The sequence below is a fragment of the Dendrobium catenatum genome, unplaced genomic scaffold (genome assembly GCF_001605985.2).
Source record: "Dendrobium catenatum unplaced genomic scaffold, ASM160598v2 fragScaff_scaffold_645, whole genome shotgun sequence".
NCBI lineage: Eukaryota > Viridiplantae > Streptophyta > Magnoliopsida > Asparagales > Orchidaceae > Dendrobium > Dendrobium catenatum.
In genome coordinates this window covers 208,590-223,108 of record NW_021319107.1, presented here as the reverse complement: position 1 = coordinate 223,108, position 14,519 = coordinate 208,590, and the positions used below count along the sequence as shown (strand labels likewise).

At 34.8% G+C, this 14,519-nt stretch overlaps 1 protein-coding gene across 1 annotated transcript; it reads left to right on the top strand.

Moving 5' to 3' along the window:
- The first annotated feature begins 6,771 nt into the window (after positions 1-6,771).
- On the top strand, positions 6,772-13,982 carry LOC110098743 (probable protein S-acyltransferase 14). The gene is made up of 7 exons (XM_020825657.2): positions 6,772-7,177; positions 7,530-7,776; positions 7,913-8,004; positions 12,133-12,256; positions 12,346-12,431; positions 12,513-12,578; positions 13,395-13,982. The coding sequence occupies exons 1-7, from the start codon at positions 6,968-6,970 to the stop codon at positions 13,482-13,484; spliced, it is 915 nt and encodes a 304-aa protein (XP_020681316.1). The 5' UTR covers positions 6,772-6,967; the 3' UTR covers positions 13,485-13,982.
- The last annotated feature ends 537 nt before the right edge of the window (positions 13,983-14,519 follow it).

Here is a 14,519-nt window from a genome sequence, read left to right as displayed (position 1 = left end):
TTTAGAAATCAAGAAGAAAGTTGTCTCAAACGAAGCCTTAATTAGCCATTTCAAAGGATAATTAACATTTTAAGTATTTCATTATTAATGATTAATAGTTGAACGCACATAAAACTTTAATAATTTAAATTAAACATTTTAAAGTAAATCTAAATAATTAGCTTGAAAAGTTACTTGAACCAATTATGGAATGGATTAATCAATGAATTAAATATCCCTACACAATTCTTAAAATCAGCACTATTTGCAAAAAAAAATTAATTATGCGTGGAAGATTATTTACATAAGTCACGAATTTATACTATATGCTATGTAATTTAACATCTATATGTAATTTATCATCTACTATTTTAAAAATACTAATAAAAATATTAAAATTTTAATTAAACTTTAATTAATTTTTAAATAATCTTAAATTTCATTTGGAACATCTTTCCTACTGCTTTATAATACAAACTAAGGGGCTGTTTGGCACCAAGTGGGATTTAGTAAATCATGTAAATCCGGATTTAGTAAATCCGAAATGTGTTAAATCCTGAAAACTGTTTGGTATGCCAAAGGGCCAATTTTAGAAAGAAGCAAGGTATTTGTTAAAATTAGTTTAAGAAGCATATTTAAAAGAAAATTTTAAAAGGAGCAAAATAGCTAAATCAATTGGCGTATTCTATGTATTCAGTAAAAAAAAAATAATTGGCATGGAGAGAGAGAATGTGAAAGAGTGAGAGAGAGAGAAATAAGTAGGCGGAGAGAGAAAAGGGGGAGAGAGAAGGCCACATCATGAAAAAACAAGAGAGAAAGATAGATGAAAGATATATATATAATATTATGTAAATTTTATTTTTAAAATTAGTAATTTAATTTATTAAATAATTATTTATAAATACTTTTTAATTAAAATAAATAAGTATAAAATTAGTTTTTAATTAATTTTTTAGGCCATTTAAAATATAAATGTAATGAAAATGAAAATAATATTTCATTACATTTTTATTCTATTTTTATAAAAATTTTAAAGCTTTTGTAATAAATTAAATTAGTAATATTAAAAATTCATTAGAATATATTTTATTAAATTATTTATATTAAAAATAATATTTCATTATATTTTTAATTTTTATCAATATTTTATTAGAATGAAAATTTAAAAGATTTTGTAATAAATTAAATTGCTTAAGTAGATGTAATAGGGATGAATTTTTTCATCCTAATAAAAATTTGATTAAAATACGTTGAAAATATAATGAAAAAGTTAATTAAAAATATATTGTTTATTCTTGTTTAGTTTAATAAAAATGTTTTTATAAATAATTATTTAACAAATTAAATTGCTAATATTAAAAATAATATTTATATAATATTTACATATATATAAAATACTTCACCCATCCCTCTCCTATATTATTCTTTCAATACCGTACCCTCTCTCTCCAACTTTTCTCTCTCCTACTCTCTCTCTCTCCAACTTTTCTCTCTCCTACTCTCTCTCTCCAACTTTTCACAATGCGCCAAATGAATTGGCTCATTTGCTTCTTTTTAATTTTTTTTTTTAAATATGCTCCTTAAGCTAATTTTAATAAATAGTATGCTTTTATCTAAAATTTGGCCAAAAATTCTCTCACTAATACAACATGCTTAATTTTCTCAGTAGCTCAATTGGAAGATGAACGAATGATCCAATTTTTCTTTATCCAAACTTCCTTCCAACAAATCTAATTCTTAACTTAATATAAAAAACATTATCAAGCACACAACGTATTTGACCCCAAACTGCTACACCCCGCGCAAAAGCAAAGTCTCCAGTCCCGCCCACTACGGCGATCTCCTCCCTGTAGCCACGCTCCGCGCCTTAACCTCTAAGCTAAGACTGCCAGAATATTCCGGCGAGTTCAACATGAGATAAATTATATTAAAATTAGCGAAAGTCGAATATTCTTCAACCGGAACTAAAACAGCAAAGCTTTCTGCCTTCCCAATGACCCGAGGCTTGTTCTGCACACTGTCGGTGAGCTTATGGTGGAAGATGACCGCACTGCTCTCTTTCAATGCTTTGAGTTCTGAACTTTGGCTGCAGAGAGGGTGGAGGTGGAGGGTTAGTGTAATCCACGGAGCTGAATAATTCTTGTTTGGTTTCTTTTGTGGAGTTGGGTGGAGAAAGGATAGGAGGAGAACAGTTAGGATTGCTGCTGAGATTGATATGAAGAAGATGATTTTTCGAAGCATTTTGTTCTGCTTGAAATATTTTGGTTTCTGCGGTTGGCCTTATAAGAAGAAGTTAAAGGAGTGAGCTTTTTTCCTTAAACCAGCTCCATTTGCTTTAATTTGTATGGTGATTGGTGAACTAAACCTCATTACAGTTTGGATATATTTTTTTTTCAAGCTGAAAATAGTCAGAGCTGTTGCAGGAGTCTTAAAAATATATAAAAAAGGGTTAAGCATTTTAGGGATTGATTGTGAGAACATATGAATTGATGACTCTGTGATGCTGCCTACATAACATGATTCTAGATGTAGATAAATATATCCAGAGCAAAATAAAAATGAAATATACATAATAATGAGTTTTAGGGCCTATTTGGGGCAATTTCTTTTGTGGTTTTGTTTTTATGTGGAAATCGCAATATCGTCTGGTTACTATTTTACGTTGTTTTTCGAAAATTTCTACGATAAAAAAAAAACTACTTTATAGAATCATAATAGTTAAGTTATTTTTCACGATAATTTTATAATCAACTTATAAAAGTAACCGCCATCCCAAATTGGGTCTTAATCTTTCTGATAAAATGTAGTTGATGATATTGTCAACAAAAAACAATCATATAGAGGAGTGCAATGCCTAGATGATTCCTTTGTCATTAACACAAAACCTTTGGGTGTTGAACAATAAGATGGTTGTAAAATTCATTCAAAAAATAAGTAGAGAGAAAACTAAATAAAAAAGATGTTTATTTAATAATATTATATAACAATTTATGGGGCTCTAAAATATCTCATGAGCTTGTTATGTCGTTCAATTCATTTCCTTCTCTCTTTTAGATATTTAGGAAAAGTGTGATAAACATTATGAAAATAAACCTAAACTCTTAAACAACGATGAGCTTTTTGTATAACAGTTGGAGTAATATTATAATAGCTAAAAATTAAGCATGTTGTATAGGACAACTACACGGATGGATAATCTAATGGGAAATTACACCAATGAGACAAAATAATGCAAGAGTTAATTTTCCCCGGGTTGTTCTGGACATGCAAGTTGGCTCGAGATTACCTATTTTGGTTACTTTGGGTCAGCCCATTTGGATGACCTAGGTCAATCTATAGGTTGAACTGACCATGGTAGATACATAGTGTCAGGGGTTATCCAATGCAATTATTAGCTTGGGCCAATTTGGTCTAGGTTTTAAAATCATTACATGAAAATCATCAAATGCTGACAAATTTTTCGGTGGCTGTGGGACTACCAAAAATTCTAGCAATTATGGCTGCAGATTAATTGCTTGGATTCGTCAGAAATTATCGGTGGTCATACCACAGGTAATGCCACTAGAAATCTCTAGTGGCCCAGCCATCAAATATAACCAGCTATCAAACCACCTGAAATTACCAATGGTGAAATCGCAAATATAACTGTCAAAAATCTCTGGTCGCTATTTTGTGGAAGTCGCCGCTCTGACCGCCACCACAATAAAAATAAAAAACCACTAGAAAGTTAATAGAAAACATTTCTGGTGGAAAAATGCTTACCAATTGTGTTTCCTCGATAGCTTATATTGGTGAAAAAAATCCACTGGAAAATCGTTGGAACCCTAAAATTTTACCAGAAAAGTGGTTATTTTCGCCGGAGAAATCTGACAGTAATAGACAAATTTTCTGTAGTAAATGACTCATGAGGAACAACTTTTGGCCACTTGGGTCAAGCCATGTGGCTAACCTAAGTGGGCTTATGGGCTATGTCACATAGGGTTGGCTCTTAGGGACCCATTGAGCAGAAAGGCGAAGCTTATTCCCTACTTGAAACCATGCAAACTTTTGAATTCGTTTTCAATTTGCATATGATGAAGACTATATTAGGAGTTACAAATGAGTTATCTCAAGTACTACAAAAAAAGGATCAAGACATTATAAATGCCATGACTTTGGTCAAAGTTTCTAAACAAAGACTTCAAAATATGAGAAATGATGGGTGGGAAATTTTTTTTAAGCAACTTGGATTATTTTGTGAGAAGAATAACATAAATATTCCAAACATGACTGATATATTTATACTGCGAGGAAGATCAAGGTGTCGTACTGAAAGTATAACAAACAGACATCATTATCAAATCGAATTATTTTACACTGTTATAGATATGCAACTTTAAGAGCTCAACAACAGATTTGATGAAATTAATACTGAATTACTTATGTGTGTGGCATGTTTGAATCTGTGTCAAACATTTTTAGCTTTTGATAAAGAACGATTGCTACGTCTTGCCAAATTTTATCTCTCGGACTTTTTAGAAATGGATCTCATTATACTAGACAATCAAATTCAGAATTTCATTGTTGATATGAAATCGAATGATGCATTTATGAGTTTAAAAGGACTTGGAGAACTTGCTCAAAAAATGTTGGAGACTAGAAAGAATGAAATTTATCCTTTAGTGTTCTTACTTATAAAGCTTGCTCTGACATTACCAATTGCTACAGCAACAGTTGAACGAGCATTTTCAGCAATGAATATTATAAATAATCATTTACGCAATCGTATGGGGGACTCTTGGATGAATGACTGTTTACTTACTTATATTGAAAATGATATATTTAATAGTATTGACAACAGCTTGATTGTGTAACAATTTCAAAAACTGAAGACTCGATGGAAAAAATTATAAATGATAGTTAAGAAGAATCTCAAGAATTATTGTTCTCAATCGTAAGTTTTTTTTTTTGTTTATCATATGTTTTATCTTTTTTCTAATGTTTTATCTTTTTTTTAATGAATCAAATGATTAAAAAAAAAATTTAAAACTGCCCCGCCCATGTCGATCCCAAGCCCGGATGAAAAAGGTTGAGGGTTTTTTTTACTTCAATGATTTATGCCCCCACTTGAGAAAAATCCTGGCTCCGCCCCTACATACGGGAGTACATTATGAAAATATCTTACAAAATTAAGAGGATTTGTGCCCCCACTTGAGAAAAATCCTGGCTCCGCCCCTGTGTCATGGTATAGATTTGAGATAACAAAGGATGAAGTTGGCAGTTATTGTAATAGTCTATATTTTAATTTAGATAAATAAAATTTTTTAAGAGTCATTGTAAGTTTAAATTACAAATTATCATCTCCATAACATATATATTATAATAATTTAATTGCAATTTTTTTTAATTATTTTTTGGCATTAGTAAAAATTTTTAAGAAATTGATACATATCGGTACAAGTGAGGATTTTGGGACCATAAAGTGTCCATTTTACAAACCTATTTCACCAAAAATTTTAAACAAAATGGGCTATTTTTATAGAAATTTTTCTATAACGTACATTTAAAGCCCCAAAAAAATTTATATGAATTTTATACTAAATATGGATTAAATTTTAGTATTATATTATTAATTTTAATTGTCCAAATAAATAAATTAGAGATGACCAGGAGAATCATAGACATATATTTTCAAACATTAATAAGATTGATAATTAATTACATTTTTGAACAATCACATGAATATTCTTATTAATTATTAGTAAGTGGGAAATTATGAGGTGCTTTTAAACAGTAAATTTTAATGCTATAAGTAGCATGAATTGAGAGCGATTAAATGCACATATCAGATATAATCGATTGAAGGGTGGGGGAAGCAGCAGAAAATAAATTTTAGGGAGTAGTTCAATTTTTAAAAAAACAAATCAGTGTATAATTATATTTTTTCTAACTATTTTACTTATTAAAATTTTAAATACATATCGAGAGTAATTTGAAAATCATTAAATTGTACCCACCAATAAAAATTTCTGGCTCCGCCCCTGCTTTCACGAGAATATTAAATAAAATATCCCCTAAAGATTCAGCACAATAAATCATATTAATGCAATTTTTATTTCATTATATAATTAATAGCATATATTTTATTAAATTAGTGCATTTATTATTTTCTTTGAAACACTTGCCACAAATAACCTACCACTATTATATATAATCCTTCTCTAGAGCTGAATCCAATACAATTCACTTTCATCATCTTCAACTTCTATCAAATACTCTCTTAAATTTCATTTAAAATAGCTTTCTTGCTACTTTCTAAAATGACTTTTTAAAACAAAAAATTTTTTGTACTAAAAAACTGCTTCAAAAAGCAGTCAAAAAACTAACAGAAACGGAACCTTAGTTTTTATTCGTAAATCATCATGATCAACAATTCTACTTATAATAAATTGTTTCGTGGTGACAAAGGCTTTGTTTGGGATAGCTTTCTTAATGCTTCTTAAAGCAATATTTTTGTATAAAAATTAATTTTTTTGTACTAAAAAAACTACTTAAAAAAAGCATTAAGAAAACCGTCCCAAACGAAACCAAAGTCTTAACAAACCCAGGCTTATGCACTCAGTGCAGAACTTGAAGACGTTCCACTCCATCACAACATTGAAGCTGAACATAACAAATCAAAATGGTAAATAAAACCTTAGTGCAATTAAAGTAAAATTAGAAATAAAATATTGACGCATTGAGTAGCCATTACAATTTCTCGAAGCAGCTAATCGCCAAACTAATTAGGCGGCTTAACCTTCATAATTACAGTCCTAACCCTTCCATTCTTCTCGATTCCTACCCTGCGCTGAAATTCAACGCCCCCAGCCGGGAATTCTCCACCTAAACCCTTTTCATGGTAGGTGAAGAGTCCGCGTAAACTGTAAGAGAGAGAGAAGACGAGGAGGAAGGGTTTGGAATTCTTCATCCAACTGCATAGAGGTTTTTATTTCCATTTTGATTTGTTATGTTCAGTTTCAATGTTGTGATGGCGTGGAACGTATTCAAGTTCTGCACTTTGTTGCGTGGGCTTGGGTCGGTTATGATTTTGCTGGTGCTGTCCGTAGTCGGCTTCACTTACTACGCCGTCGTCGTCACCAACTACTGGCCTGCTGTGCTCGCCGGCGGTGCCAATTCCTACTCTTCCGTTGGGATACTCATCCTCTTTCATATACTGGTATGCTCATGCCTTCACCCTTTACTGAATAGCTTGCTCATGAACTGGATTGCTCGACTTCAGGTTTTGTTTGATGGTTTTACCTTGTCGTGAGATTAAGCTCAGGAAATTGTGGTTTGGTACCCTTTCTCTCTCTTTCTCTCCCCTTTACTTTCATAATTTGGTCTTCTGTTTTGAAATTATAGTCTCTCAGTTGTATATGATGTGCTTTCATTTAGGTGATCTTCTATTTTCTTTTATTGACATAGCTGCTAATTTCGTTATTGTTTTATGGATCTTACAGCCCTTGCATGAATTTTGCGGTGTAAATGTGATGGAAATTTGATTTTGTGTAATTACTTTTGTTTTGCAGCTGGTGATGCTTTTATGGAGTTACTTCTCAGCGGTCCTTACCGATCCTGGTAGTGTCCCCCCTAATTGGAGGGCCGATGTGGATGAGGAAAGTGGAGATCCTCATGTTTTGACCGGCTTAGAGTTAAGCACGCCGATGCTTAACTTGCAGCACACTGCAAGTCTTGTGGGTTCAGGGATTCAGAAGATCCGATACTGTAAGAAGTGCAACCACTTGAAGCCCCCACGCTGCCATCATTGTTCTGCTTGTGAGCTCTTTATTATTATTATTATTATTTTACAATCTTTTTTCTATGTCAATTGTTACCCTCAGTATGAACCCTACCTCCCATCACCATCCTAAACTTTTTATCCTGTTGTTGATGCATGTTTTCACTTATATAGGTGGAAGATGCATATTGAAAATGGACCATCATTGTGTGTGGGTCGTAAATTGTGTTGGCGCTTTGAATTATAAATTTTTTCTTCTTTTTCTGGTAAGTTGAGTTGAGTTGATTGATATATTCTTGTTATTGGTAGCATTCATTTTTTCTCCAGTTCATGAGCGTTCTGATACGAAAATGTTATGTTCTAACTAATTCCATAATTTACTTCAACATTTGCTCTCTTAATAAAGAAAACTAGATTTTGGTGCTGCTGTGTTTCTTATAGCAAGTATGGATAAAATCAATGTTGGCAGAATTGGTTTTTACCAACGGTCGGATGTCAAAACTCAGTTATGACATTAGAAAGAAACTAGAAGTTATCAACAGGTAGAACTTAGAAGTATATATGTAATCTTATGTCGTATAGGGGCATCTAACCTTATCACTCAATGCTTTATCTTTGTGATTCAAGCAATTTCTTTGGATTGAATGGATTGTGAAAGGATTATAAATTAAATCAGGAAGTGGTCATGCATTAAAATCTAGTTTCCAAAGGGACATATAGTCATGATGAGTTCCCATGATGGCCTTATGGAGAGCATATATACATGGAAACAACAGTGAGGATCAATTCCTGGTAATGGATGTATTCATTCTTCAAAATTACTTTTGCTATGGTATTAATCCAGAAAACTGGACCTGTTAATTAGTATACTCCCTTTGTTCTTGAAAGCTGAATCTAATATGAGCTATTAGTTGTTTTGAGGCAGATAACAATCACATATTAGCTAAGTTTCAATAGATTGTTTATGCAAAACCCTTAGTATGAAGCAATTAAATGACATGCTTGTTGTAGTTGGAGGTCCAGCATACAAACAATATTATTTGGCATGCTTCATAAAACTATTAATGGCAACTCCATCAAGCTCAAAGATCGAATGGAGGTTTATGGAAGAACTTCTAGAATGAAATTTATGTATAGTTTATCAGAATCAATACCACCAAAGGGTTCCATGAATAGTATCTTCAGTCTGAAGACAGGATTGAATATCAAAATTATGACAACGGAGAAAATGAATATTTGTACTCTTGATTTTTGGACCTAAAATCCCTGCATGCTTGGCTTCAATCATTATAATCTTTTATTTGTTCACTACTATTATGATCATTAGTGATACGTCATGAAAAATCGCCTTGAGCAGGCACGAATCTCAAAGCATATCTGAGTTGACAACTTCCAAAATTAAATTCAGGATCATCTGAACTCCAATTTCAACCAAATTACAGTCAAATTGAACATCTGGAGGAGACGAACCCAACAACACAAATATTGGTCCAATCCAAGCAGAAATGGGTCCACATCAAGGGACTGAAGAATATTTGGAATATTTAAAACATTAATTAATGATTGGATGATATCTAAATATAGCATGCTTATAGTTGAATCGAGCAGTTTCGCCCAGCATCCTAACAAGCACGAAGTGGCTTTTTCTTTGAAGAAACTTGCTTATCTAGTGAAGACATATAAAAAAAGAATGCGACAAAAGGTCTTGGAGCAAGAAGAGAAGAAAGAAAAGTTTCCTAGTGAAGTAATAACAACTAGCCTAGCCTCGGCTCAACGAGATGAATCCAATGAGCCCAATATCGCTTAGTTTTGATATAATTAGGGCACATAAATGCTTGGAAAATACTCCATGATCGTGGGAATTTGTATGGGAAGTCCGATAGAACACTCAGAATTTTCCCTGGATGTTCTTCATATTTATGGAGCATGTCACTCTTAAAATTTATAAATAAACTTGCACTTTCCTTATAAGGACTTTTGGAAGGGGCTTAGACTCTTGGAGGAGGCTTGGACCATGAGCTAGAGGCTCAAGAGAGCTATGAGTCTTGAAGAACCCTAGAGCTCCACCTTGGAACCATAGCCGGCAAATCCTCGCCGTTCGGCCACCGCTGTTGAACCTCCGCCAAGCCAACACTGTCAGGTCTACCTCTAACCACCGTTGCCTGGTGATTATGGTCCCTCCGATCATTGTCGCTTGCGACTACAGTCCCTCCGACCTCCTCGCCTACCGACTACGATCCCTCCTATCACTGTAGACCGATGACTACGGTTCCTCTGATCACCGTAACTAGCCGATTGAGATTCCTTTGACCATCATCGCCCGCCGACTACGGTCCCTTCGACCACCGTCACTCATCGACTATGATCCCTTCGACCACTGTAGACCCCAACTATGTTCCTTCTGACCACTGTTGCTCGCCGACTACGGTTCTTACGACCACAATTGCCCGTCAATTACGGTCCCTCTGACTATCATTTCCAGTTGATTATTGTCCTTCTGAACACAGTTGCCTGCCGACTAAGGTCCTGTTAGACCGGTCCAGTGGACCGGTCCAGCTGGTCCACGCGGGACTGGCCCAGACACGGAACGACGAAAGCTTTCGCCTTGGCGGAGGCTGCGCGAGACGCGCGCCTTGCGGGACTGTTTTTGGAAGGAAAATTGAATGAATTTTAGGAGGGAAATTGAATGTAGGGAATGTTTAGGGAATTTCTTTTGATTTGCATGCATTAAATAGTTGATTTTTCTAGGGTTTGGGTATCTTGAATTAGGCTGAAATTTGAGATCTCCTAGATTTAGGTTTTCTTTGGGCTCTTGGCGTTGCCAGAGATTTGGGAGAGATCGATCCTCCTCTCGAATTGAGGATCAATTGTATCTTTTCTATTTTGTTGCATCTCCTAGTAGAATACAAGTTTATACTTGCGTTTTTCTCTCAGTTTTCCCTAAACTGTGCTGATTTCCTGCTGTCAATAGCAGAATTTTGCTGTTTTCCTTATACAAACTGCAGTTTCTCTGCTGTTTGCTTACCGATTGTGGTTAGGATCGCTTGCGAACTCAAGTATTACCTTAGGGTTACTTGCGAACTCAAGTATTTCCTATCAGGTCCCTCTGACCACCGTTTCCCACCGACTACAATCACTCTAACCACCGCCATCTGTCGACTACGGTCTATCTAACTCTCGTCGGAGGGATCATAATCTGGCCATTGTTGTTCGCCGACCATGGTATCTTCGACCACCGTCGCCCGCTGACCACGGTCTCTCCGTCCACTGTCGCCCACCAACTATAGTCCCTCCTATCACCGTCACCCGCCAACCATGGTCCCTCTGACCACTGTCACCCGCCTACTACGGTCACTCCGACCACCTTCACTCGCCGATTATGGTCCCTCTGACCACCGTCACCCGCAGACTATGATCCTTCCAACCTCCTTTGTCCGCTTGACTACGGTCCCTCCGATTCCTTCGGCCGCCTGACTACGGTCCCTTTGATCTCCTTTGGCCGCCTGACAACGGTCCTTTCGACCTTTGTTGCCTGACTACGGTCCCTCCATCCTCCTTTGGCCGCTTGACAACGGTCCTTTCGACCTCCGTCGCCCGACTACGGTCCTACTGGTCAAATGAACAGGTCAACACTCTCTTAAGTACTGCTCTCATGTCATTGGATTCTTCCAACTCTAACTATGAAATGTATCTTATGCTATGTATATTTATTACATTTAGCCAATGTCTTTCCCAAGGAAGAGCTTCATTTGTAAACAAAGACAAACACTAGTGGATTCATTTCAACTAGGCAAGACCCCGTGATTTTTTCCCCTTTTAAGAAATTTTCAAGTAAAAATTCTGGTGTCGTTTATGATTATTGTACCCCTCTCTCTTATATTTATGTGTGTTGGATCTTCGTTCAAAGCTAAGATGTTAAGGACTTTATTTCTCTACCGCCTATGATGCACTGACACTTCTGCTCAAAGGAGAATTTAGCCAGGAAGGGAGTAGGCAAAATAGATCTACTTATTAGACATCTTGGTTCAATCCATAGCTAGAAGTTGTGATAGTGTCATGGCTTCAAGGGGAATCTTTGCATTTCTGTTTGAATTTGATGAAGATAATAGTTTTAAGAGATGAAAATTTGAAAAATAATGGGTATGCATAGGTGGGCTACTGAAGTAGGGATTTAGGATTAATTGCTCTGGATGGAATTATTAGTGCATGTGTGCAAAAAAATGCATCTTAGATGATACGCTACATTATATATGGGATCATCAGAATTAATAGCTTTCCTATTCTTCTATCTTCAAGTTGTGTATTTTTCTTATACGTCATGCTAGTGTACCCTTGCATTCTGATCTTATTGTTAAAATGTATGTAACGTGACTTATTCTTTTCCAATCATGCAGTTTTACACATTCCTCGAGACTTCTCTTGTTACAATAATATTATTGTCCAATTTCATTGCCTTCTTTAATGAAGGAGAGATCCCTGCTTCACCAGAATCTCTAGCGACAACTTTTCTCACATTTGGTGAGCATAAACCAACTTTGTGATTGCCTTATTGAGATGATTGTGATGTTTCCTCTTTTCTTAATTACTATATGTCTCCCTTTTCCCAGTGCTTAATTTGGCATTCGCTTTGAGTGTTCTTGGCCTCCTAGTAATGCATTTGTCATTGGTGGCAGCCAATATTACAACAATTGAGGCAAGTGGTTGAAACTTACCTTCCTTATTTCATTGAAATTTGATCGAATTCTTGTCAGTTCTAGCCTTTCTCTTACCTCAGGCATATGAGATGAAAACTACTCCTAAATGGAGGTATGATCTTGGACGAAGAAAGAATTTTGAGCAGGTTGTACTCCCTTTCTTACACTCTTAAGCTATTTTTTATTTATGAAAGTTAATTGGTAAATATTTTTTTATTTAGGAAAGCTATTTTTTTTTTTTAAACCGGAAGAGAAATAAAAGAGAACTTGTTTTCACCTATGTTGCACCGATACGGATATGGCAACACTGATACGACACGATACGGATACGATACACGTCAATTCTTAAAAGTACATATGTGTCATTATAATTTATAAATCATACATAAAAATTAAGCAAGCAATCAAAGCATAATATTTGAAATTACAAAAAAAAAAAAAGGAAAGCAACATCATTTGTAGCATTGTAGCTTACAATATCAAAATGAAGGTAAGCATTAAATGTCTAGTACAACAACAAAAGCATAAACATAAATTGTCCAACACATAAAGTTTCACCTATTCAATAGAAGGAATGATAAGATTAGCTTCTTCATTGGTTTGCCTTTGAACTTCTATATCACCTTCAATAAATATCATAGCTTCTAATTCATGCTCATCTAGTAAAAGATTAGCAATTTCTAATATTCTCATATCATCAGGAGACTCAAATCCAGAGTCTTTTTTTGGGAATTTTTTTTGTTTTTCAACGGACACGCACGCGTGTCCTTTTGAAATTAAATAGTATTGGTGGATCGGATACAGCACGCCTTCATAAATAGGTGTATCGGTGCAGCATAGGTTTTCAGAAAGAATACAGAATTTTCTTTTGTTATCCATTTTCTGCCTCTGCTGTCTTTTGACTAGAATGTTTGCCTTGTTTTGTTTTTGTTGTGGTGTGACTGGTGTCTTGTGTGTACCAGGTGTTTGGAATGGACAAGCGGTATTGGTTGATCCCAGCATATACAGAAGAGGATTTGAAAAGGCTACAAACTCTGCATGGTCTGGACTAGCCATCCAAGCCAGAGTTAGATTCTCAGCATTATTGATAAGCAGGTTTTACATACAATGGGCCTTGAACACCCTTACCCATACAGATACAAATATCTCTAACCCTCATCTTTCATGTTCAAGTTTCCTTCTTTCTGTTCGACGATTTTTTCTCTTGGTCTGCTATGCTTGTTGGGGTGGAGAGGCTGACAGAATTGGCAAATACACAGACAAAAGGGCTTTCGAGATGTGGACTGACTGTTGGCAAAAAGCTTAGAAAGGTGGCAATGAAGATCTTCTTGGCATTATTTGCTGGTATAATATTGTGTAGTGCATCCATTATTACTATTATTTTATTTAATATTTCCATGATCTATACAGAAAGAAAATCTGTAGTTTTTTTTTAGTTGGAATGAGCTCAATAGATGGTTTGTTCAGCTTATGAATTTTATTGAAACTCTTATAGCAGTATATAGCTGTTGTCAAAGTTTTATTAGAATCTTAGTTGGTTTCAACTTGAAGAAGTGCCATTGACCTGTATTTCACCTGAGAGACCATATGAAAAATGGGCGAGCCTGAGTTCTGCCAGATTAGATCTGGCCTATACCAAATGGTCCCGAATTGAACTATTTGCATATTTAATGTTGGGCTTTATTATAAAATCATTCGGGCATTCAAACATATAAAAAATAACTTATGATCAAGGTGATCATTATGAGTCGTCTAATAAAATTTTTGAAATTTGGCTATATTTTTAAAGATTGTCACTCTTAAAAATTATGAATAAAACTTGCTAACTTTTGTCATCGAATTTTCATCACTCAATCTTTGTCGTTGGACCTATGTTCAACAAGTTGTTTCGTTGGATTGTTGCTATCAATGTTGAAACACCATCGTCGGACTTTTTCCATCAGACTAGTGTTGCTCGAATGCCGCCATCAAACAATTGTCGTCCAACCATCCACATCAGATTATCACCCAACTAACATCATTGGGTCATTATTACTTCACCATTACTATTGGACTACCATTCCCCAACCAACATCTTACAATTATCA

Excerpts from the sequence above, each read along its gene's own strand:
- LOC110098743 (XM_020825657.2), top strand. The coding sequence starts at position 6,968 with ATGTTCAGTTTCAATGTTGTGATGGCGTGGAACGTATTCAAGTTCTGC. Across the intron at positions 7,178-7,529 it reads TCATCCTCTTTCATATACTG|CTGGTGATGCTTTTATGGAG; the intron begins GTATGCTCATGC and ends TTTGTTTTGCAG. Across the intron at positions 12,579-13,394 it reads GAAGAAAGAATTTTGAGCAG|GTGTTTGGAATGGACAAGCG; the intron begins GTTGTACTCCCT and ends TGTGTGTACCAG.